The sequence below is a fragment of the Pelmatolapia mariae genome, linkage group LG7 (assembly GCF_036321145.2).
Source record: "Pelmatolapia mariae isolate MD_Pm_ZW linkage group LG7, Pm_UMD_F_2, whole genome shotgun sequence".
In the NCBI taxonomy this organism is placed as follows: Eukaryota; Metazoa; Chordata; class Actinopteri; order Cichliformes; family Cichlidae; genus Pelmatolapia; species Pelmatolapia mariae.
In genome coordinates, this window is record NC_086233.1 from 56901909 (window position 1) to 56926970 (window position 25062).

The window sequence follows — 25062 nt, forward strand, 5'->3', positions numbered from 1 at the left end:
CTGCGGGAGATTCAGTCATCTCCGGTACGGGAAATGATTCAGAGAAACCAGAAACTGTTTGAAAAAAACAAAACAAACATTTTTATTGTCATCTTGATGTAGGAATAGTCACAACCAACAGCGGCTTTCACACACAGCGGTCCGTCGAGCTAAGTAACGCAAAAGTGAAATTTCCCATGTTTTGCTGGATCAGGGAAGAGACGTATTCCTTAAATTCTTGGAGGCCTTACTTTTGTGGCTAGTGAGCTTTAAAGAAGTACAGGCGACACCAAGTGGTGTAAAAGCGTCAGTGACGAAAAAAATAAAAATAAATAAATACATAAATAAAATAGAATAAAATAAAATAATAATAGCATGATTCTCCGAGCGTAAATTTTAAGAAATAGATGTGTAAAAATTACATTTTTTAAAAATTACATTGGTCATTGACTGTCCTGTAATTTCAAAAATACATGTTTAAAAATGATGTTTTTTTTCCACAGAAAATGTTTTAACACTATATATCTACTGTAAAAATAAATAAATAATGTAGTAGTGAAAAAATAGTAACTTTTCTTTAATTTTTATTAGTCTATTACCCAATTACTTTGATGTAGCATGAATACCCATTGGTGAGGCCTCATTAGTGGAGATGTCATTCTTATAATGTTATTAGGGTCCATTACTTTGTGCAAGTTAATCTGGCCACAAGTGCAGAATTTAATAATAACAGTTCTTTTTTTTTTCTTTTTTCACTCACATGTGTCATGTGTACATTATGGATTTACATATGTAAATTCATACTTTTTCTAAAATCTGGTATGTTTGAGGAACATTAATAACCCAGAACAGAGCAATACATAAAAACAAAAACACAGCATTTCATCTTGTGGAAGCTTGATAAAATAAGCTCCAAATTTTACAGCACTCTAAAGCAGCTACGACAAAGTTATCCAATAGATGAAGATAGAATTTGATTCCTTGAATTTTTAGCCCAAACACGGGCTGGTCCAGTGTGCCTAAATAGTGAACCACTTCAAATTAACCGTGGGTTTTCCAAAGCGGTGTCCCTCTTCAGCGGCCTCCCCACCTTCACGGTGCTCGGGTCACATTCCAGCATCTCTCTGATCCAATTGTCATCCAGCGCTCCCTCTATGAACTCTTCCAGACTGATGATTGCTGCAAGGACAGGCACCGATTAGACAAAAACCACTGGACTGACTGTTAATAATCTGTCTGTGAGGGTTGATACTAGGGAATGGAAAGTTTTGGGGCTAAATTTAGGGAACCACCGTCAGTAAAATATGCCTCTGTATATTATCCAGAGTATTTGTTGTCTTTAATTATATCAAAATGGAAAAGAGCAAATCATATCTTTTAGATTAACATTTTTGCCTCTTACTTATTTTGTGGGTTGAGCAACCCATTTGCATTTTGTTATTTTTAATCAGCATCAAACATGCTACAGTTTTGTCTTCAATTAGATGCCTTATTAGGCTTCAAGGATGTTTTTATTGTTTAAAGTTGTTACTAAAGATACTTTTAAAAACAAACCACATTTTAGTGGATTTATTTATTTATTTTTAAATTGGATTATTTACCTTTTCTATAGAAACATATATGATCAACTTTGATACACATAGAAATAACATTGCAGTATGATTACACGCAAAAAGGAGGGAAAAGTCGCCACCTTTCCTCACCGTTATTGTCTTTATCTAATCTCACAAATATCCTGCTGGTGCATTCTTCAGCTGTAAGTGGGTTGGGTTTGGTTAAACCAGCAGCCACGTTCATCTTATAAACAGCCTGTCCGAACAAAGAAACGCACATCAGTCGAACTGCAACATCTGGCACATCTTCTGTTTTATATACCACAACACAGAGCCTGCACACCTGCATGATCTCCAGCATTTCCTCCTTTGTGATGGCTCCGTCTCGGTCTTTGTCATAGAGCTTGAATGACCAGCGCAGTTTCTCAACAGCTGAACCTTCAATAAGCATGCTGATGGCCATGACATACTCTCTGAAGTCAACCACCCCATCCTGAAAAAAAAAGCACCACACAGTTAATGTTTTGTTTCAGTTTTGTGATGCATGACTATGAAAGCATGTCCTTTCTTTTAGTTGTCTTCAGTATGCCTGGAGAACTATTTCTGAAGGACATTCACTGGCATTCACATTCACCTTTAATTCACTGGCAGTGTGTTTGGGATCACCATCATGCTGAGAAACGAAGCTGTTGCTAATTAGTTTCTTTCCAGATGGTATTGTATGATGGATCAAAATTTGATTGTACTTTTTGCACTCTTTAATCAATTTTAACAAGATCCCCACCACCACTGGCCGCCCCCTACAGAGCCTCCATTGCGTTTTAGAAAATGGCTCTACACACTCACTGTTGTACCCATCCCCTGACATGACCCCTACATTCTGACAATCATTTAAACATTTCACATTTGGATTCATCTCACTACCAGACCTGTTTTAGCTGATTTTCAGTCCAGATCTTGTGTAATTTTCATTCCTCAGCCTTTTCTTCCCGTTTCCCTTCTATATGAATGGTTTCTTCACAGACACCCTTCCACCGAGACCATTTCTCTTTAACCTCCAAAGACCTGAACTCTTCCACGGCATGCATTTTTAATTTCTCTTTGATATTTGGGCTGATTGTTTTTACATTCATCAGGTCCCAAAGAATTACCAGATTTTATTTTTTTTTACCTAATTTTTGTTTCTAGAAAAAAGGAGAGCCACATATGAGGATATTCGTTTAAAATTTTGATAGAACAGTAGCAGTATAATGTCCTCGTAAGTGGATATCAGGCCCTTGTAGAGCAGAAGTGAGTATTTATGTCTAAATAACCCAAAATGTGATGTCCACATTTGTGGACGCCAGGTCCTAGGAGGTTAAGCTTCAGCATGATAATCTGATAGATGGATCAACTGAAGGCCCAGATGCATCTCTGAGCAAAACTACCACTAATTTATGCCTGTCAAAATATCTAATTTTTGGCACTTTTCATAGATTAAATGACAATAAACGCTTTGAATCTTGAATCTTTTTGAATCTAAAGATATTGGAACAAATTATGTACTCTTGAGACTGGCTCCCAGGCTTCCTACAGATACAATTTTAAATGGGCTATTCGCTAAACTTATGTGAAGACAACACTGGTTCATCCCTTGAATTAGGTGCCCCTTTATTGCCTGAATGATTCAGTGTTAAGTGAAAAAATAATTCCTCTAAAATATTTCAGGCACAAAGAGTGAAAAAAGTGTGTTTTTCTATGAATACTTTTTTGGAAGACCTGGATAATTATTACTCAGGTTTACTTTAACCTCCTAGGACCCGGCGTCCACATATGTGGATATCACATTTTGGGTTGTTTAGACCAGAATACTACATTTTGCTCTACAAGGGCCTGATATCCACTTACAAGGACATTATACTGCCACTGTTCTATTGAAATTTAAAGCCAATGTCCTCATATGTGGATCTCATTTTTCTCACAAACACAAATTAGGTTAAAAAAAAAAATCATGTAATTCATTGTTTTTACATTCATCAGGTCCCAATCAGCCCAAATAGCAAAAAGAAATTAAAAATGCATGCCATGAAAGAGTTCAGGTTTTAGGAGGTTAAAACTTTGCAATTCTGGATTTCATGGAGGCAAAAATATAAAGTAGTGAGTGGTGACTCAATACTTTTTCAAGACTCCTGTACTGTATAGACCTACTCTATAGAGTCATGCTTACCCCATTGCTGTCGAGCGTGCGGAAAATCTGTTCTGCATACTCTGCTGACTCACTGCCCACAGTTCCATCACAGAAATGCCTTTGAAACTCGTGAAGAGCGATTAGCCCACTTGGACACTCGATAACAAACTTTCTGCCACAGATAAAAACAACAGTTTGTGTTTTTATACACGAAAGGAGTTGGAAAACAAGGGTAGTTTGAGAGAGGGGTCTGATTTGAGAGAAAATGTGTCTTAAATTGAGAATCAGTGGAATTAAGGTCAACCCATCCCCAACCTGTGTGGATTACATGTGTTTGAAAGCTTATTTACAGAGTGTGGCACAAGTGCCAAGATAATTAGGCCAAATGACATCATGGCAGAGTGAAGCTGATCAGTCCACAGGAGATAATACTTTACTTTGTTGCTGATGCTGTTAGTTTTGCAGATTTCCCTACAATCTGGCTAAATACACTGGCAATTCCTACAATGCTAAAATCAATAAGAGTAAAAATAAATGTATTGATCCCAAATTCAAGTACACTCTCGCACTGATGGATGCTTATTTTAAATATGCTCAAACATTATTTAACAATGAAATTAGCATATGTGCAAGTAATTACAATGAGCGCCAGATTGCTCTAAAAACTAAATTTCAGATTTTTGTAATACTCTTGGCTCTGGATGATGTCAGTGAGAGCAGATTTCCTAATGTGGTCAAAAGCTCCCATTCAGCTGCTGTTTATACCTGTTGTTTGGAGGGGCAGCCAATCAAAACAAAGTTGGCTCAGGAGGCAAAACCGCTCGTTTCAGTCAGAGAATGAATTGAAGTACAGGATAATAGATGTGCAAGGATTGTTTTGAACAAAAAATCTCTTTAAGTTGTTCTATAAATTTCATTCATTTTCACCCGTGTTGAGCAGCTGGATAAAACATGGACAGGTCACCCAGTCTAACTCAGGGCAACACAGAGGCAATCACTCAGCTTATATTTACGCCCATAGTCAATCTGGTTTCAGGACTTCACCTAACAAGGACATCTTGGGACTGTGAGAGAAAGCTGGATTACCTAAAAAGAACCCATGCAGGAACAGGGAAACCATGCAACCTCCACACAGAAAGGCTCCACCCAGCTAGCAGGTTCAAACAAAGAACCAACTTGCTTTGAGTCTGCAGTACTAACCACTGCACCACCATGCCATGTCTGTTCCGTTCTGGGCATGAACGTAATAATCAATTTAAGGCTAAAGAAAATCTGCATCCGTTTTCAACTTCCTGTAAAAATTTAAGACAAATTCAAAAGCTTACCTGAACCATTCATACAGCTCTGTAACATATGACTTGCTTCTTCCACAAGTCCGGACAGCGGCTTGGCCCATACTGTAAAGACAAAGCAGCTCCGCACTCACCACCAACTTTATTTTGCAGAAATCCCAGCTTACGCTATGCTTTCTTAGTTGCTCCAAGCACTGCCTTATCACATCTGACAAATTACTCTGAGCTAATCTCCTCACATGAGGGGGGGGGAGAACAATGTAATTACTCAAGACAGTCCACATCACCAAGGGCCATGCAACTGCAGACTGAAGGGTGTTTCTATCAGAGCCAAAAAATCATTTAAAAATAAATAATCAACCAAAGTTTCAGCTGAAGTTTCAGTAAACTAATATTTATTCACAACCTGGGAAGACGGCCCAGACATGTTGATAATAGCAGCAATAATCCACCAGACAACATCGTCTGGAGCCCAAATATCGAACATGACTAAACTTGTGGCAGAAACCAGTGTGGACAGCGGCAGTAGCAAACTGGCAAATAGCCTGGAAAATATAACCCCAAGAGTTCAGGTCCTGCCTCTGGTGGAGCAACTGGCACTCAAGTCTCGACTTTCCGTTTCAAATAATGCAATTGTTTTTAAAAATTAAATCAGTAAAACCAAAGCAACATGCAGCTACACACAGACACGGACATGAAATAAAACATTCCCTACCTTACAAAAACTACTTTATTCTGAACAGACAGAAGCAAAACATACACCTCTTTAAAAAGGTTCATCACTAATAAACCACATAAGCTGATGTGAGCCGATTCCTTAGTTTTCTGGGAAAGTGGCAGTCACAAGAATGCAATGACTGAACACAATACACAGGATGAAAAAAATACTGACTTTTTGCCTTTCAAAAGGACCAGTCTGCATCTATGGCACAGCTTCATAGCTCTACATGTTCAGTTACAAAGAGAGCACTGATGCAACTACGTGCAGCTCCAGTTTCATCTCTGATGTGCACAGCATTCCCCGTTTCATCAAGTTTATTCAGTGATACGTTTCAGCCCTCCTTTTAAAGTCTGCAGAGGCGCCACGTCGGAGACTGTTTCCAAAAAGCAGTGGAGGTTCATTTTGTGTCCAAAGGCACTTCAGACCGGACACAAGTAAGGAGGGGTCCTCTTGAGAGTTCAGCTGCTCCATCAACTGGCTCCTTAAAAATTCAAGCATTAGATATAACAGACAATTTTCTGCATGATCCACAACAAGCTTTTCCAGCCTCGAAATAAGAGTTCTTGTTGAAAAATCTTGACGTGGCCTTCAAGAAATGAGGGGGAAAAAAAAGTATTCCCAAGAAGCAAACAGGAACTTTTTTTAAGACTGCACCGTTTCATTATAACGATTATGTGAAGATAACACATAGACATGCAGCCTTTTTGACCCCAAAAACTCAGTGAACACTAGTATATGTGGACAACTTGTATATCTCACACACACACAAACACAGGGTATAAAAATCCATGTGCCACAAACCAAATGATTTTGCTGGATTTCAGTAGTTCATGTTTTAATTTAAAAAAAAAAATCTCCTTAAAGTTAAAGATTTCAGTTAAAAGAATGTGTAATCACTAAATGTTTAGACATAGAGGATTTATTTTTAAGTAACTTATAACAGGGGATGTATATACTCAAGTTGTTAAATTTCTTATAAAAACAAAAAACAAAACAAAAACAACAACAACAAAAAAAAAACAGCCAAATGCAATAACTTTGTTATAATGGACCTATAAGTAAATTTCTACATTATCTGGTCTCACCAGGATCTCAAGCCGACACCCTTTAATTTAGCATACGACAACACTTTGGTAACTCCATAACTAAGAGCCACTCATGGCCACGCTCAGCAGTGGATGGACAAATAGATCATCAAATCATGGCTATCAGAGGTTTCATTACTTTAGTAAAAAGCTAGAATGTGCAACTGAAAGCATGGCCAATCCTAAACTCTACATGAGGTAAATGGCAATGGGATCCATACTGCTCCGTGGACCATTCGAGTTCTCACAAATGTCACACCACAGCTCTGCAAATGTTCTACACTCAGGAGTCATGCACGTGGCTATTACACAAGAGGAAATAAAGGGGAGGGGGAAAAAAGTTTGGAATGACACTTCTGCATAGCACAATCCCTTAACAAACATATCCATTTCAACCCTGTCTGCCACATAACAAGCACATAAACATGTTCTCAGACTGTCAGTGCATAAAAAGAAGAAACGGTTGAAGGTATGGCTTACCTGCACAACTATAGAGACAACAATAAGAACAAAGATTCAGAGGTGAACAAGTACTGATTCATGACACCACATACTACTTGTACAGTATGCAGGGAAGTGTGTAAAATCTTAAAAGTGGATAACTCCCTGACTCACATCAGTCTCAAACACGTACTGAGAAAGTGTCACAGATGTGAAATGGGTTCGCTCTTCAGCCATCGCTACCAACCCTCAATATCAGCACCTCTAAAGTGCCGTTCTGATTTGCATGAAGTCGTACTGTAGTGCTCATAAATGACCAGCCATCAAAACTGGCAGCTCATCAACTAAAATTTTTTTGAAGCTGGAACTAGTAAATTATGAGGCTTTTTATGCAACCTATCCCTTTAAGACACATGTGGCCTGAAGACATGGTGTTTGCAATCATATCGACCCCACATATATACAGCGACATATGTCAGCATACAAGAGAAGAGGTTACTACACCGTTTGTGAGAAAAATGTTCAGATACTGACAAGAGAAAATCTCAGAGCGCCACGTCTTTAGGTGACTCTCAAAGAGAGTAGAGGTTATGGAAGTGTGGTCTGCCGCGGTAAGCTTTAAACCCACGGTTTTGGATCCTGAGGGAAGGGTTGCAAAGCTTGGCCAGTTTTTTAGGGTGTCCTCCTTGCATTTTAGTCAAGCATACAGTACCTAATGAAATTACAACTTTAAAAAAAAAAGAAATCAATTCAGTGCAATTGTTTTTTGCGTCACCACTCCCAACCTTTGTTTAAATGTAGGTGGAGAGAAATAGAAGCAAGGATCCAGAGCCATCATGATGTACATCATATCACTCTTCTGTGCGTTCACGGCTTCTTCAACCTTTCTGAGGCTGACGGCAGATTTAAGAAAGCAGGGAGGAGAGGAACAGCGTTTCAAGGTGAGTGGGCGGGCAGCTGCAACGTTTAAGAGGCACATCCTCTTTCTGAAGAGGGAAAGCAGGTGTCCCTTAATGTCGCCGATTCTGCTCCTGTTTGAGCAGCCACCCAAATACTAGACAGCTTATGTGGAGAAGAGTAACTAATATATTAAATTTTAACAAAACAAAACAAAAAAAATAAAACAAAAACAGAATGCTGCTCCTTTGAGTAAGCTTCAAGCAGTTTCTGCCATCATCAAAATGAGGATCCGGGTGTTTTCCAGCGTGCTGTGTGTCACACTGTAATGCAGATTCTATAAGGACCAGTGCATCTCTTCAAAGTCCACAGCTTCTCCCAAGTTTGTGTCCGTCTCCAAAAGGCTCCAGATCACTGCCATAGCTGCTTCATCACTGCTGAGGCTATTCAGGCCTGGTCCAACCACGCTCTCCAAATCCAACTGGGAATTTTCTCCTGGGGTAAGGTGGAGTGAAAACAAAAAGGAAAAGTGACCAGCTTACAATAGGGAAGAAATAAATACAGCAAGTGACTCAGTTTATTATAACAAAGTTTATAGACAGGATGAGTGGAAGTACCCATAAGCGTCTCTCCTCCTGAGAATGCAGCTCCTTGAGGCTCACTCTCCGAGCTGGACTTTCCTGGTATTTCCATGTCTGATGTTTCTCCATTTGGGACCTGAAGACCAAAAGGGAGCACACTATAACCCTGACATCACATCTTAGACATAGTTCAGCTTCTAAAAATGTTTTATGTGATAATCATTTAATTGCCCCACAAGGGGAAATTTGGGTGCAAGAAAGACACATATACAAACAAACAGTACACAAGACACAGAACAGAAACATACACAATTTTTACATATTTACATCAAGGACAATGGTTACCAAAAACAGAGTACTGTACCGTTATTAAATAAAATAAAATAAAATACAGATAAGAGGCAAACCCTGGTTATAGTGTGAATCGGTTGGTAAAATAGTGCAAGTTACAGCGCTGAGGTAAACCTCTATGTTTGTTGGGAGCAGTTTTGATTGTACAGTCTGACAGCTGCAGGGAGGAAGGACCTGTGGAAATGCTCCTTCATACATCAAGGATGCATGAAGTTGATTGGATTGATTGGATAAACAGCCGGCATGACTCACGCTGTTGCTGATTTGATTGTGAATTTGTGGGGACTTGTCCTGCGGCAGACTGAAGGGACTGACGTTACCACTGGAAGGTGATGAGTTCGTCCTAAAGGAAACCCACACAGAACTTAAAACAGCAGTATCCTTCATCTACAACAACACCAAGTAACCAGAGCATAGATGCAGATGCTGGACTTGTGTGTTTTTAAAGTAATTATATCCAGTACATACCGGTTGAAATCCAGCAGCTCATTGGCAATCTGGGTTCCTATGCTTCCGGCATATATCATAGTCCCAGGTGTGCTAGAAATGCCAGGTATAATAGGAGGGGACTTTTTACAGTCTAACAGGGAAAAATAAGACAGAGCAGAAGAGTTAAATAAGTGAAAGGGGGGGGGGAGGCCCCCTACAACCAAATAATGTGTTGATAGAATAATTTTATAAAGACCTTCAGAAGCCTTGGGATTGCTCGACTGTTCAGATTTATTTCCTGACCGACCTGCTCGACTGGGATCATATCTGGTCATAGGATGAGCAAAGAGAAAAATTCAAATTAACACACATATATACAGACGCACTCACAGATACATAAGCAAATGTACAAATCCACTGAACCATATACTCACGAGATGACTGTGTTAGTTGATACTATATATTCTAGTTCTTTGGTCCATGGATTTACAAAACTAAACCACTGACTTTGCAGAGTGACAAAAGAGCCGTATTTTGTTTTGAATTTGTAGCAGTTCGTCTCTATTTTTTCTTTACTCCGCAGCACTGTGGAAGAAAAACAGCAAGAGGACAAGTCAGAGAAACACTAGAAAACAAAATCTTTAGATAACGCTGTAACCTAAAAGTACATCAGTGATCACAAAATACAGACCTTTAACATTAGAACCGCCAACAGGGACATATTGATCCCCTTGCTTTTAAAATCATATAACATAAACCAGTGGTGTCCAAAATCAGGCCTCAAGGGCCGGTGTCCTGCAGGTTTTAGATGTGTCCTTGATCCATCACAGCTCGTTTAAAATGGCTAAATTACCTCTTCAACATGTCTTGAACTTCTCCAGAGGCCTGGTAATGGACAAATCATCTGATTCAGGTGTGTAGACCCAGGGTGAGATCTAAAACCTGCAGGGCACCGGCCCTCGAGGCCTAAAATTGGTCAAGCCTGACTTATACTAAAACCATTGGCTCATTTCATGGCTTTTTGTAAAATGGATTTATATATAGTTACATAAAGGACTGACGCTTTCTGCATCAATGAAATGTAATACTGGGGTACAACAGGTCGGAGTGAACACATGGAAAACAGAGTAAAAACTAGAGTAGAAATTCAGAGCAGAGCCGCCACATCAAATGGGTTTCATGCTTGAGGAGATGAAGCGCTGCAGCCTGAGGTGGAGCAGTGTGGATGGTGTGCTAAACTGTCAGTTTTACAGTAATTAATTTAATATAATGTGTTTGACTCCCCACCCCTCCCCCCAAAACCATGAATTGGATAAGTGGAGGAGAATGGATGAATGGAGATATATTACTTAGTATTTGTTTGTTAATTAATTGTAATAATTTTGATTTAAAATCATTTGTAAATTAAACAAAACTTAAAATTTTACTGCAGTTTCTGCAGGATGGAGTTAAAAATAAAACAAACAAAACACCCACATTCCTGGCAGTTCTGTGTTAATTAGGTATTTATCTGACCTATATTAAACCTAAGAATGAAACCATTTGTTAAACATGGAAATGGCTTTAAACATATCCAAAATAGAGAAGAAAAAAAAAACCCATACATAAATAAAAACTGCACCTTTTCGATGTCTGTCTGCTAAATGGGGTAAGTCATCTTGATGGAAGTATTCGTAGCACGATGTCCCGAGCAATTCTTGGGGAAGATAACCTAGAATGGTCGTCGCTCTGTCAAAGAAAATTGAAATATAATTAAGAGAGATCCAAATATCCTATTACATCAACTAAGATTTCCTTTAAAATGGAAAAATTCATACAACATAAACATTTCAGACAGAGCAAGAGCAGAAACATTTTTAATCTGTTAACTGAATGTTTTACCTACCACTTTTGTTATGTTGCTATAGATACACAAGCTAGTTGTTGATGAGCACTATTATTTATGACATGAACTACAAACAAGGAAAAAAAAAACCCCAATAAGCTAACCAATTAGCTTTATAACAAATGCTAATCAGTTGCACATTAATAATGTGCGCTGGACTCTCTGGGACTTTTAAACATTAGGCCAAATTAAAAATCGATAGTTATTTTAAAAGTAAAAATCACCACAACTGCCACACTTTGACAATAAACCCCAGTTTTACCTTTGATCAACAAAGGTGAACTTGCCATCCATGGCATAGCGCGTGATGAACTCTGTGGGTTTAACTCGGACTTCTCCATTAACCTGGGGAGATGAGTGGTTGTGGACGCGTCCCACCGCCACTAGACAGCTGAAGTGGGAGCTTTCCTGCTTGTCCACTTCACCCTCCCCTTCTGCTCCCAGCTGACTGGTCGGCCAGCTGCGCATGTAGCCTGTACAGTGGACTGTGCAGTACTTCTGCGACTCTAAAAGCAGATGCAGACACAAATCAAAAGCAGAACACAATTAACATACTCATTAAAAAGCTTTTTTTTTTAAAATTTAGACCAAACTGTGTAACATCTCCACCTTTCTTTTTGGAGACATTTCCCTGGGATTCCTTCTCTTCCACTTTGATAGAAATTTTGTTATACTTCATGCGACAGAAGAATGAACGACGAGCACCCGAACACAACCGTGCTGCACCGATTGGAAGGTCAGCCTGAACCTGCAGACCGGCTAAAGACACGAGAGAAACGTTAACCGTAATCTCTTACACACAAAAACAGAGACAAGAATATTTGCTTTACTTTTAGCATCTATTAGCCGTTCACGAGGATATAATTCAGAAGCGGACAGCTGCTCCTTCACTTTTCCCATGTCCTTTGGGTGTATGTAATCAAACAGGCTCTGCCCAATCAGCTCCGCCTAGAGGAAAACAAACAGCTCATCAAACTGACCTAAGCAAGGCTCCTATGGCGTATATATAAAAAAAAAATGTCAAAGCCACTCTAAGGCCTAAGGCAATTACTCCTTATGATGAAACACCGCCCCCCCCCCCCAAAAAAAACAAACAAAAAACAAACAAAAAAAACAAAAAAACACTGATGGTTAACTGTGACCCTTGGAGCACACCAGACACTGTGTGAAGCACAGATGGCTTAAATGACAGCTTAGGACTATAGTGTTATTTTAATCATTATTTTATAGTCTATCAACAAGCACACGAATACACTCAAAAGCCACTTTGTTAAGTACAGCTGTTCAACTGGTCATTAAAAACTCATCAGCTAATCAATCAGCAGCAACTTGATGCATTTAGGAATGGTCAAGAAAGCACGCTGAAGTTCAAACTGAGCATCAAAATGGAAGAAAAGGTGATTTAAGAAACTGAATGTTGGAAGGTTGTTGGTGCCAGATGGGCTCACCAGAAACTGCCATTTCTATGGTTTACAAAGCTATGGTCCAAAAGAGAGAAAATATCCAGTGCTCTGAGGAGTCTATTTCTCCTGCAACATTTGGATGGTAGGATTAGAAACTGGCATAAACAACGTGAAAACATGGATCCATCCTGCCTTGTGTCAACAGTTGAGACTGCAGCTGGTGGTGTAATGGTGTGAGGGACATTTTCTTGGATACATGAGAACACTGTGTCACAAATCTCAAATCATGACAATAATTTCACTCAGTGGCCTCAACAATCACCAGATCTCAATCCAATAAAAGCACCACTGGGATGTGGTCGAACGGGGGATTAGCATCATGGATATGCAGCCAGTAAAGCTGCAAAAACTGTGTGATTATGTTGTATCAATATGGATCAAAACCTCTGAGGAATGTTTCCAGCACCTTGTTGAATCAGTGCCATATAGAATTAAGTCAGTTGTAAATGCACAAAGAGATCCATCTGAGGTACTAGCATGGTGTACCCAATGAAGTGGCTGGTGAGTGTATGGCATCTTTCCAGTAATCACTTGTCCTGCAACAGACTATTGTGCACTAACTATTAGGACCAACATAAAGATAGATTTAGATGACATTTCCATTTCTATTGAATACTACAATACATAACAAATGCTGTGCACTCAAACATCTCACTACAGAGTCACCTGATGGTTGTGGATTCAAATCTATTTACATTAGTTACAAGATAACAAAAGCCATCTGGTGTGTCCCAGGTTTTCATAACAAAAGACACTGCAGAAACAGTAACAAATGTAAAAGTTTTACCCGGCTATAATTTAATATCTTCGTGACAGACTCTGAGACAAAAACTATTTTCCCACGATCACAGCCCACTACAAACAGGAACCCATCTGCAGCCTGCACGATAAGGAAACAAAGGGGAGAAAAGGGGAGCCAAAGTGATGAAATGTTCTAGAAAAAAATAGCAAGAGTTTGTTATTTAAAAAAATATTTTTTTTACAGTAGTAATGTAGTTTATTGGCAACATTTTAACTACTTTGTTACACTGTTGTGTGTCTGCAAAGACAAAAACTTCGAGCCATGTTCAGACTTTTCTTTATAATAAAATTACATGAATAAAAAACCAAAAAAAAACCAAAAACAAAACAAAAAGATGAGAAGCTTGGCATTGTTATTTGAAAAAATAACAAAATAATAATCTGCAGCATATGTGGACTGTACAGAGTGTTGTTCTGCTTTTTAAGGAAAGGTTAAAACATCCCCAAAGGGACTTGCAGGTTACACTTCATACCAGAGAAACCGTTAGATTTGTCACTTCTGCGTTTACCTTGAGAACAAGGTGTTTGAGCTCCTCATCAGGAAGGAATGATGGTTTATAGTTGGCTTCAGAAAAAGAACTTGCTGAACCTGAAAATATACAGATATTACACAAAGTTACACAAATAAAAATAATGATAATTATAAAGAATACTGACGACTGCCAGTGCTGCTCAGCTTCCTAGTAGATGCACCTATGGTATAAATTTGAAAATCCTTGACGACATCTTTCTTCAGTTATTGTGTTGACAATCCCCCATCAGCCTTTCACAGCTCAGGGATATAAGTAACATTCCAGCACAATACCAATAACCTAAATAACTGGCAGTTACCACCAGTAACAACAGAGTCAGAATAGATTAATTGAACAAATTAAAAAAAACAAAACAAAACATTGAGTTGGTACCTTTGAGAGACTTGAGGTGCTGTACTGCCATTCGAAGCACAGTGAGTTTGTCCAGCTTACGAGACATGGGGTTACAGGTGGGGATCATGGCTGAGAGCTTGTCAATCAGATTGTTCATTTTGTCCCGTCTCCTCTTCTCAATTTGGCTATGTGGCTCCCTGCAGACACATGAATTCAGAAATAATGCCACAAAATTAGAAACAACTTTTCTGCTTTGCCTTTACAGACTTGCAGTATATTGCAAAACTTAACCAATTGGCATTTTAAAATTACCAGAAATGTTACAATAGGAAAGTTTTATCAGTTAAGTCATACTCTACCTGAAGCATTTAACTTTGACATGTTGGTCCTCTCCATCTGACCTGCAAGTAAAACAAATCTGAAATGGTTTAATGCTGATTAAAAGCATACAAAAAAGGTATAAAGAGGTGTTAGCACCTGAAGAAAATCCTTTAGGACTTCAGAAAATTTCTTCTCAACAAATTCCATGAAAAGCAATACACCAGCAAGTAACATACTAAGGCCTCAGTTACACAGGCTTAGAAACCAGCCAGTGACCCCCAACCAACCTCTGATCACTAGCAGAATGCTGCAGAGTATTTCCTAACCAGGTGGCGAGTGGTTGCTTGAGTCTGTTGGTCAGTGAAGAGTGAAAACAGTTGCAAAGAAATGGCAACTGATTTGCCAACTGCAAATGCTCACTACCTAACCACCCATCTGTACTGAAACTTTGAAGGTAAACTATCTCCATTTCCAGTTTGGATTTTCACACTTTCAGTACCGTATTGAGTAGTGAGTAATCAGCAAGTGTTTGCAGACAAGTCAGCATCTTCCATGCAAAGTCCTGGTGACTGCAGCAATTTGCAAGCGATCAAAGCAATCGCAAGGAGGTCCTTGGTACAGAATGGTATACCTCTTTGAGATGAATTTCTTCTAGCGGCAGCAAGCTACCACTTGCCATCCAGCTGGGGAATACACACTTTTCCCAAAATGACCTGTGGTTATCAGAGGTCACTGACCAGGGCTCATCAACACAATTTCATAGCGACTGCTAACAAATGCTCACAACTAGTTGGGGAATGCTAATTTTCTAGGCTTGAAACTGAGGTTTAAATACTACCGTCTCTAAAAAGTAGGTCTAAAGCTTCATGTAGCATTCCTCTGCATCATATTGTGTCATTTATCAGTTAAACTGTACCTGTTTTGGTCATCTTCCATATCTACATCAGGGACTGAAACACATTTTGAATCCCTAGAAAGAAAAACAGCAGTGCCTGTATTAACAACAAATATTAGTGTGGGTCTTAAGATTTAGATTTTCCTGAAGCAAGCACTCCCATACGTACTGGTTGTCCACGCTGCCCTTGCGCTTTCGGGTTAACTCCATGCTCAGGGACATACCAGCAGCTGAGGGTGGGGTCATCAGGCTGGGCAGAGACACAGAAGTACTTTGTTCTTCCTCAACCAGCACATCATCTGAAATGCAACACACAGAGAAGTGCACCTGGTCATAAAACATGAGAAATTGATATAATTTTCAAATACAATATAAGAGACCACGCACTACTGCAACAGATTGCTCCACCTGTTTATGCTGAGCTAATATATAATAAAGATGCCAAATATATGCATATGCAATACTATCTTCCGGCTTTAAAAACAATTTTAAATACTTGATACAGAAGTTACACATACAGATACATTGTGTGATTTATTTGGAACGTAATAACTGGTTCTCAAATTGTCAGGTGGGCCCAGTGCTATGGAAGTGGGTTAGTGGACTAGGGCTGGGCTATATCATACCGTTCACGGTAATACTGGTGTAATTTTGGGCAACGACAGGAAAATGAAATATCGCGATAGAATATGGGTAAAACGCGCATGCGCAGTGCCTATGTTTACATACGCACATGGCGGCGACGCAGAATGAGAAGAGCGAAAGTGGATCGTTAAATGAAACGGATGAACCAGAATTGGTTTGTAAAAAGCTGCAACTTCAGTGGTGTGGAACTGGTTTAGCTTTCGTCCGTCAGATACACAACAAAGCACTATTTTTGGTAGAGCATGCTAGCGGGCCGTCGTTATTACCGTGTTGTTTGGAAAATACAGCACACTTAAAATCAATCCTTTGATTTTTCTGAAAATCGACAGTGCCCCTTATAATCCCGTGTGCCTTATGTACGAATTCTGGTTGTGTTTACTGACCTCGAAACGATTTTATGTGGTACACGGCGCTCGAAAATCTCTCAAATGTTTTAGTACGACTTTGCTAACCTATGAACCCGCACCGCTTGACAGATTGTCGGAGCATTACGGCTATCGTAGGCAGGAGCCTCGCGGAGTGATACGTACTGTGCTTCAACATAATATTACCGTATTGTGTGTGTATAACCTCTTTTTAAGTTTTGTGGATATTCTACATGGTTATGCTGAGGATATGTCGGCCAATTTCCACTGGAAATGCCTTTTGGTTAAACTGTCAGCAAGGAATTTGTACTGTTACATTTTTATATAACTTTAATGCACATAAAAAACAGCTGCTTGTTTAAGGGAAAATACATTGATGGGGATTTTTGCACTAATAAAGTTGTGGAGTTGTAAAGTATTTTGTCTAGTGTCAATTATATCGTCAGTTATATCGTTATCGCAAATTTTCAAATGTATATCGTGATAAATATTTTTGGTCATTTCGCCCTGCTCTATAGTGGACAACCAGGGGCAAAATATAAAGGCAATTTAAAAGAATGTGTGAATGAATGATGCTTTATTTGATGGGATATGGCTAAAAGGTTCTAAAGCTAGGTCTGCAGAACATGAAGGAAAAAAATGATATATTTTGACTCCGATATTGCATTCTCAGTAGATTTCAAGATTTCAAACTTTGTGTCCCTTCACTTAGCCAGGTGCCCCCACAACAATGGACAATGCCATAGAAAAAGGGTTGTTCAAGTGTAGCTGCTCTAACTTGACTTGTGGTAATCTTTGTTATCTCGAACATAAGAAGTTGCATTTTTATTGGAGAGGATTTATTTTTAGAGCCACTTTTATTGAGCCAAAAGCTCGTGTTTCAGACTATGCAAAACACTCAGTTTCAGCCATTTTCCCTGCTACTGATGGCTTTAAATGATGCCAGTAAAAGCAGAATTTCAAAAAATAGCCAGCCCCAACCACCTGCTGTTCAAACGTTACATTTACAAGAGGCAGAGAATCAGCAGAAGGTTGGCTTTAAAGTAGAATAATGGAGCTAAAACAACTAGCTTCAGTTGGTCACTGAATCAAGTGTCTGAGAATAATTTTGAACTGTGAATCATGCAAAGCTATTCTAGTGAATTACAGGAATACAAATACGGAGCTGGAAATTACCACAAGCACCTTGAACATTAGCTCAAAATAACAAAACTGAAGCTAAAGAGGGGAAAAAAAAGCCTCACAGTTTTCAAATTACTGGATCCTATTGGTAAGGCCATCTCCTTAAAGGTGAAGTGGGTTTCCAATAATATTTGCCCGTGAACCTTCAGATGTTAATGAATCCAGCTCATTATGTTCCTACAGCTCAAAGACTTGGCCATTAACCAGCCTTCAGAGAGAAAACAGCATGCTGATCATAGATCCCACAGGGATGTATTTGAACTGAGGCCAGGGTGTGCTAATAGAGACTTATAATGCACAAACTGCTTTAGTAGAGCTGTTCAGACACCACCAACTAATAGCTCTACACCTGTACACTGTATAATCTATTGTGGTATAACATGAGCTGCCATGACTGATGTACACAGAGGCACTCAAGTTTGTACGCGTGTGAGAAATTGATACAATGGCAAGAAATAGCCAAAATGTGGCTGATATCCATGGCACCTAATTTTAACAGTTTCACACTGTCTGTGACCCAAAGAGTTGTTAACAGGTTGGCTGAAGCTTAACTTTTAATCCCGCTCTCCTCATCAGGTTCTGTTGGATTACAGAGAAGGCAAGTACTTGAATGGACATCAGGCCATACAAACATCCCCCTGTCAACTCCCACAATCCCTCTCTTAAGGTCACGTGCCCATTAATTTGCTCATTCACTCAACACCTGAATGAGCATCTGCTGCACCCAACTCACCCCACACCCTGTGCTCACACAATGGCAACAACATGAGAAATGACTTGTTTCTCATTAACTTTAAATAAGTTATACTTATTTAAAGTTAAGTTATCAGCTGCCACTGAACATTAAATGGTGAATGTGTTCATTTATAGAACAACAACAAAAACACAGAAATGGGAACAGATGTGCAAGAGTGGAACATAAAGGCAAACAGTCTGATCAAAATAGGTCATAGGATACTCTGTTCCACCCTGCTCACACATACACCCCGGACCTGCCCAGTAAGTTTGCATTCTTTAGTCATTACCAGCTCAACAGCTTAAATGATAAGGCCCAACTTCTGGTCAAACATTTATAAGGCACGCAGTTAACTGCATGATGACTGTGCAAAGGAAAGCATAGATGTACATGTTACATAGAGAAGAAACTTATAAAACAATGAAGTGATATTTATTTCAATATAGGATTATTGGATTTTGCTTTATTTGCCCAGCAGATAAAGTTTAGTTAGTAAACTGTGGCATTTTGAACTACTCCCAACCGTGAATCATATCCGAGTAACAACTTGAGATGTGTCCCTGTTTGTATCATTTATACAGACCATGGCGACCTTGTAGGATTAAATAAAAGCACCAGTCACACAGACCTAGAGAGTGGTTGTCAGAAACCTCCAGGGACCACTGTCAACTAGTCGGTGAATACACACTTCCCTACCAACCACTAACTGCATCACATCCAACATGGTGGACAACTCTTGATGCAGAAGCTGATCTCCAATATTTGATTATTTTAATATAAAATATTGTATGGAATTTAACATTTTCTTTCACATGTTGGTTTGATGGGTTGTCCCAAAAGACAGGGGCAGACGTAACGGCATTGTTAAAAGCTGCACCAAGATTGGTGAAGTCCACTTAACAGACCTGATTTTAATTCTGAAGAAACACGTGGTTAAGAGAGTAAATGGTATGAGCATGTTTTCTTCAGCCAATTAATTTTACTGTTCTCAGGTCAGCGCTATATTGCACTTGATAAAAAATTAATTGCTACTCATATTCCTTCATGCCTTCTTTTATTAAGATGCTAAATGTAGACTAGTAAACGTTCTTATTTACACTTGCTTATATGCAATGCTGTGATAAAAGTATTTTCCCTATTCTTAATTTTTGTTTTTGCATATATGCCACAAACTAATTTAATGCTACATAAAAATACCCAGAGTCAAAATGCAGTTTTTAAATGATGATTTTACTTATTAAAATGGAAAAAGAGTTATCCAAACTTACCTCGCCCTGTGTAAATTGCTCCCTAAACCAAAAAACTGGTTGTGCCACCTTTGGCAGCAATAACTGCATTCAAGTGACTGTGATGACTGACAATGAGACATTTGACAATCAGGAATTTTGGGCCATTCTTTCTTGCAGAGCCGTTTTAATTCAGCCAGATTGTTCATGCTAGGAAAATCCTCCACACTGTTTAAAGACATGCCAAAGCATGACACGGCTACTCCAAAACCTTCACTTTGCTTGTTTGAGCGATTAAGAGGCGGACTGGCAGGTGTGTTTCTGTTCACTGTCTTGCCCAGCCCCTTTCTTATTGTTGAATTGTGAACGCTGACCTTAACTGAGATGAGTGAGGTATGCAGTTCTTTAGGTGCTACTCTGGGTTATGCTGTGACCTGGATGAGTTGTCGATTTGCTCTTGGGAGTAATTTTCGTGGGCCAGCCACTTCTGGAACAGTTCACCAATGTTCCAAATTACAAAATGAATAAACTGTTGTTGGACTCTCAAAGTCTTGCAAAACTGCTTGATGTCAGTAACTTTGCTTCTCAGACATTTCTTTAGATTTCGGCATGATTTGTTGCTTTTGAGATCTTTTAGCCTACTTCACTTTGTTAGACAGGTTCTGTTCTGTTTTTTGACTTTTCTACTATGTTGAATATTAAAAATGCAATCAGCCTAAGAAATCAGGAAGTAGGCAGACATTTTTTCACAGCACTTTATAAGTCCTTGAGGAAGTTACCTACTCTGGCATCTCAATGTGCTTATTGACTAATTTAATTTTTCATGTTGAATGTTAGACTGGCTATAGTTGAGGCGGTAGACCAGGTCTACTAATCGGAAGGCTAGTAGCTAGATCCCTGCATAACAAAGTATCCTTGGGCAAGATACTGAACTGCAAGTGGCTCTCCAGTGCATTCACCAGAGTGTGAGTGTGTAGAAATGTTTCACTTATAAAGAAAAAGCATAGAGATAAAGTGCTTGTATGAAAGATTGTGAATTGGTGAATGAGTCCTGTTGTGTAAAGTGCTTTGAGTGCTCAAACTGAGTAAAAAGCGCTATATAAGAACTAGAGCAGGGCGATATGACCAAAAATATTTATCACGATATACATTTGAAAATTTGCGATAACGATATAACTGACGATATAATTGACACTAGACAAAATACTTTACAACTCCACAACTTTATTAGTGCAAAAAACCCCATCAATGTATTTTCACTTAAACAAACAGCTGTTTTTTATGTGCATCAAAGTTATATAAAAATGTAACAGTACAAATTCCTTGCTGACAGTTTAACCAAAAGGCATTTCCAGTGGAAATTGGCCGACATATCCTCAGCATAACCATGTAGAATATCCACAAAACTTAAAAAGAGGTTATACACACACAATACGGTAATATTATGTTGAAGCACAGTACGTATCACTCCGCGAGGCTCCTGCCTACGATAGCCGTAATGCTCCGACAATCTGTCAAGCGGTGCGGGTTCGTAGCTTAGCAAAGTCGTACTAAAACATTTGAGAGATTTTCGAGCGCCGTGTACCACATAAAATCGTTTCGAGGTCAGTAAACACAACCAGAATTCATACATAAGGCACACGGGATTATAAGGGGCGCTGTCGATTTTCAGAAAAATCAAAGGATTGATTTTAAGTGTGCTGTATTTTCCAAACAACACGGTAATAACGACGGCCCGCTAGCATGCTCTACCAAAAATAGTGCTTTGTTGTGTATCTGACGGACGAAAGCTAAACCAGTTCCACACCACTGAAGTTGCAGCTTTATACAAACCAATTCTGGTTCATCCGTTTCATTTAACGATCCACTTTTGCTCTTCTCATTCTGCGTCGCCGCCATGTGCGTATGTAAACATAGGCACTGCGCATGCGCGTTTTACCCATATTCTATCGCGATATTTCATTTTCCTATCGTAGCCCAAAATTACACCAGTATTACCGTGAACGGTATGATATAGCCCAGCCCTAATAAGAACTAGTCGATTTACATTTATAAGATTACTTTGAAGGTGTTCTTTTAATTAGACTGCCAAACATAATTACACTTGTATGGCAGGATACTGTAAACGGACAAAGCTTCAGTCAGGAAAACAACTGAGATAACACAAGTCTGCAACCAAAAAACTGCATACGATTTTTTTGATTGTTTCTTATAGACTCTTACTCACTGAAGCCAAGAAAAATATTTTAAAAACTCCATCTTGTCAGGTTTTCTTGCAAAACTCACATTTTTAGTTGAATTAAGCATACAATTTCCCTTTTTAAACTGAAATCTGGTATTCTATACTTGAGTCAAAAAAAACCACGTTTTGCAAAAACAACCAAACAAAAAACTGTACGTGATGGAGGGAAATTGGAGATCATTTTTGCAGACCTGTGTAATCCATCCACAATACAAGGTTAGTCATTAATATACTGCTGCATGGGCTGGGCAGTAGTTACATCGTAAGGTTTTAAAAACTGAGCTTTAAAACGTGCTTATAGTGGTAATAAAAACCAAGAGAGGTCGGCAGTGATCACTGACTTTTTTTTTTGTTGAGGGGGGGGGACACCTTATTCAGATTAAATATAGCAGATTATTAAGGTTCTATGACATCCCATTCCATTCAGTGCTCAACTGAACTAATAAATGTAAAAATATATACAATTGTGGGATTTGTATACGCACTATAGAGTATGGCACTCACGGTGACCTAGGTAATGTTGATCTCAAGCTTTATCAACATTGGTCCACTTGTCCAGAAGAAGATGATAGGTAACATACATACACACACACACAAGCTACTATCATTATAGTATGATCATGAGTGTCAAATATTTGCAAAAGGCACATGTAAATAAATGTAACTGCTGTGTTTCAGACCACCTTTTGCAAAGTATTTACAGTAAAAAAACAAAAACAAAAAACACATTGCGCTCAATATTATTTTGTATATGTATTACTACAACCTGAACACCAGCACAGTTTACATCCTAAAAGTTGTCTCAAATTGAGCAGTGTGAACAAAAATTGAACCTAGGCCAGCAGCAACAAGTTCAGTTTGAGCTCACTCACTCTTGCTGGATAAGGGCCCCATGGGCAGTTTTCAATTCGATTATATGCCTTTACTGGACAGTTAACTGTTTATATGGCGCATGTGCTGGATTCAAAATGGCAGTAGTTATGTGGCATGCAGTACTCAGTTACTGGGAGCTTTCAATACAGCAGAGCAGAGGAGGATATCATCTCTTTTATTACACACACACACACACACACACACACACATAAATTACTTTCTACCACTATATAATCAATAGCTTTAGTTTCAGAGTATGAATCTTTGAATATGAGACCCTCACTTAATGGAAAATGAATTTGAAAGAGGGTTATTTATGGTAAAAACATACATACATGTGCGTGTATATATATATATATATATATAGGCTGATAGATGGAAGGACTTCTCTGTCTGTGTGCAGTAACCCTCAGCAGTATGTATGTATGTATATATATATATATACACACACACACACACACACACATATATTTATATATATGACTTCAGTTCTTATTATAGGAATTTATAAACTACCATTTACGAACTCTGAATTTGAGCGAAGATATTCTTTACAAATGTTGGCTTTGACTCACCAAATTACATTATATACAGTTATGTTTATTTATATGGGCACTGGTCTTTAGTTTGTACTAAAATCAACTAATTAAAGGGCTCCGAGTATATTTTACACTGTGTAAAGAGACCGCGGAGCTTTAAAGTGAACTTACAGAAATGTCTGCTTCATCCAAGCTAATGTAAGACAAATGGCCGAGCTGAGTCAACGGATAGAGGCACCGACCTTAGTTGGGCCTAAATAGCAGCAAGCACTGACGCTGATTAAACACCACTTTCATCAGAAAACAGCACATAAGCGTCAGAAATATCCGCAAGAACGATCTGTCCTTGGCTATGACAGCACCTCCTCTAACAGACTCATCTTAGCCGAGTGTGTAGCCCCGGCCTCGCCTCGGTGCCGCTGCTAAGCTAACATTTACGTGGTTTAATCTTTCGAGTTAGCATTAACAGGCATTAAAACACACAATTTACATATAAAAACCCTTATCCTTTACTGATAAATACACAAGGCGGATATTTAGCGCAATTCACAGTGTGGTATCGCTTAACAGCGTCGTGTTGTCTTACATAAATGGCGTAGCGTTAGAGGGCGAGCTTGGTCTACTGATCTACTGACCTAGTTTTTGGAATAGCGCAAAGTTACAGTCAACGAGCAACAAAAAACTGCCGGAAAAACATCGCTTCTTTTTTCTATTTCTCCTAAATGTCAGTGCCGCGGAGACATTTGAATTTCACCCCTATTATTCAAAGTGATAATAGCTTTAACATGTCTGAATTACCTGCCGGTTCGCCTACCGCTCTGTCACCGCCGGTAGCCGTTGCATTCCTGGCCGACATGGCTGGAGCCGGAGCCGGTACGCTGGGGCCCGGGACTCCAATGCATGGATGAAGCAGTCGACTCCTACCAGATAGTGTTTGTTAGTGAAGACGCTGCGAGGGGGGGCACAAAACGAGCAAAAAAATTCTAAAACCCGCTTGTTTATCGCTAATGAAGATTTAAAAGCAGAGGGAGGGCATCGAAACGTGCACAAAGGTACTAGAGCGAAGTGCAATTAGGACATAGTAGGGAAACACGGAAGACAGAGCACAGTCTCCTCCTACCGGTTCACAACCAGAATCACCGCTGTAGCTTCACCGACCTCCCGTCAAAATGGCTGATTGGTTATCCCAATAACCAAATAATAATAAAAATAATAATTAAAATCACTTATTTATCCTGGGACAAATCCTGGGACAGTTAATTAGTTAAAATTCCAAGTTTAAGGGAGGGGGTCGGAAAAGAAATCTTAATAGCAAATGAGCATAAAGAAAAGCTTATTAATAAAATGGCTCAGCTAGAACGTCTGATAGAGCCCCCCAAAAGAGATCAAAAGTCTCAAAGCAGCCGTGCATGCCTGTCAGAGTGACACAGAAAAACAAAAGGAAAAAGTTTTTGAGACAATGCTTGAGGATCCTAGCAATATCAAAATCTCAAACTTTTCTCAAAGTTGGTTGTAAAGCATGTTTAG

General features: G+C 39.0%; 2 protein-coding genes across 3 annotated transcripts; both read right to left on the reverse strand.

Moving 5' to 3' along the window:
- Positions 1–91: 91 nt before the first annotated feature.
- On the reverse strand, positions 92–5351 carry si:ch211-245j22.3 (uncharacterized protein LOC563798 homolog). The gene is made up of 5 exons (XM_063479916.1): positions 5025–5351; positions 3739–3871; positions 1876–2025; positions 1683–1788; positions 92–1158 (listed from the first exon to the last, which is right to left on the reverse strand). The coding sequence occupies exons 1-5, from the start codon at positions 5273–5275 to the stop codon at positions 1016–1018; spliced, it is 783 nt and encodes a 260-aa protein (XP_063335986.1). The 5' UTR covers positions 5276–5351; the 3' UTR covers positions 92–1015.
- Positions 5352–5364: 13 nt separating this feature from the next.
- Positions 5365–24635, reverse strand: bmal2 (basic helix-loop-helix ARNT like 2). Of its 2 annotated transcripts, XM_063479914.1 has the most exons (17): positions 24334–24635; positions 15897–16026; positions 15749–15802; positions 14871–14912; positions 14551–14708; positions 14155–14234; positions 13632–13724; positions 12212–12329; positions 11991–12140; positions 11644–11887; positions 11118–11224; positions 9931–10081; positions 9753–9823; positions 9536–9647; positions 9320–9410; positions 8753–8852; positions 5365–8630 (listed from the first exon to the last, which is right to left on the reverse strand). In XM_063479914.1, exons 1-17 carry the CDS (start codon positions 24389–24391, stop codon positions 8473–8475), a joined length of 1917 nt encoding a protein of 638 aa, XP_063335984.1. In that variant the 5' UTR covers positions 24392–24635; the 3' UTR covers positions 5365–8472. The 2 variants fall into 2 exon arrangements, with proteins under 2 accessions (XP_063335984.1, XP_063335985.1); XM_063479915.1 differs by lacking the exon at positions 13632–13724.
- Positions 24636–25062: the final 427 nt, after the last annotated feature.

Bases quoted from the DNA above. Each gene is read 5' to 3' on its own strand.
- bmal2 (XM_063479914.1), bottom strand. From the start codon at position 24,391: ATGTCGGCCAGGAATGCAACGGCTACCGGCGGTGACAGAGCGGTAGGC. The intron at 14,709-14,870 runs GTAGAGTATGAC...ATGTGTCTGCAG, and splicing joins GTCAAAGTTAAATGCTTCAG to GGAGCCACATAGCCAAATTG. The intron at 9,411-9,535 runs GTATGTACTGGA...GGTTTCCTTTAG, and splicing joins GAGCTGCTGGATTTCAACCG to GACGAACTCATCACCTTCCA.
- si:ch211-245j22.3 (XM_063479916.1), bottom strand. From the start codon at position 5,275: ATGTGGACTGTCTTGAGTAATTACATTGTTCTCCCCCCCCCTCATGTG. The intron at 3,872-5,024 runs GTAAGCTTTTGA...TATCTGTGGCAG, and splicing joins GAGCTGTATGAATGGTTCAG to AAAGTTTGTTATCGAGTGTC. The intron at 1,159-1,682 runs GTGAGGAAAGGT...CTGTCCTTGCAG, and splicing joins ATTAGATAAAGACAATAACG to CAATCATCAGTCTGGAAGAG.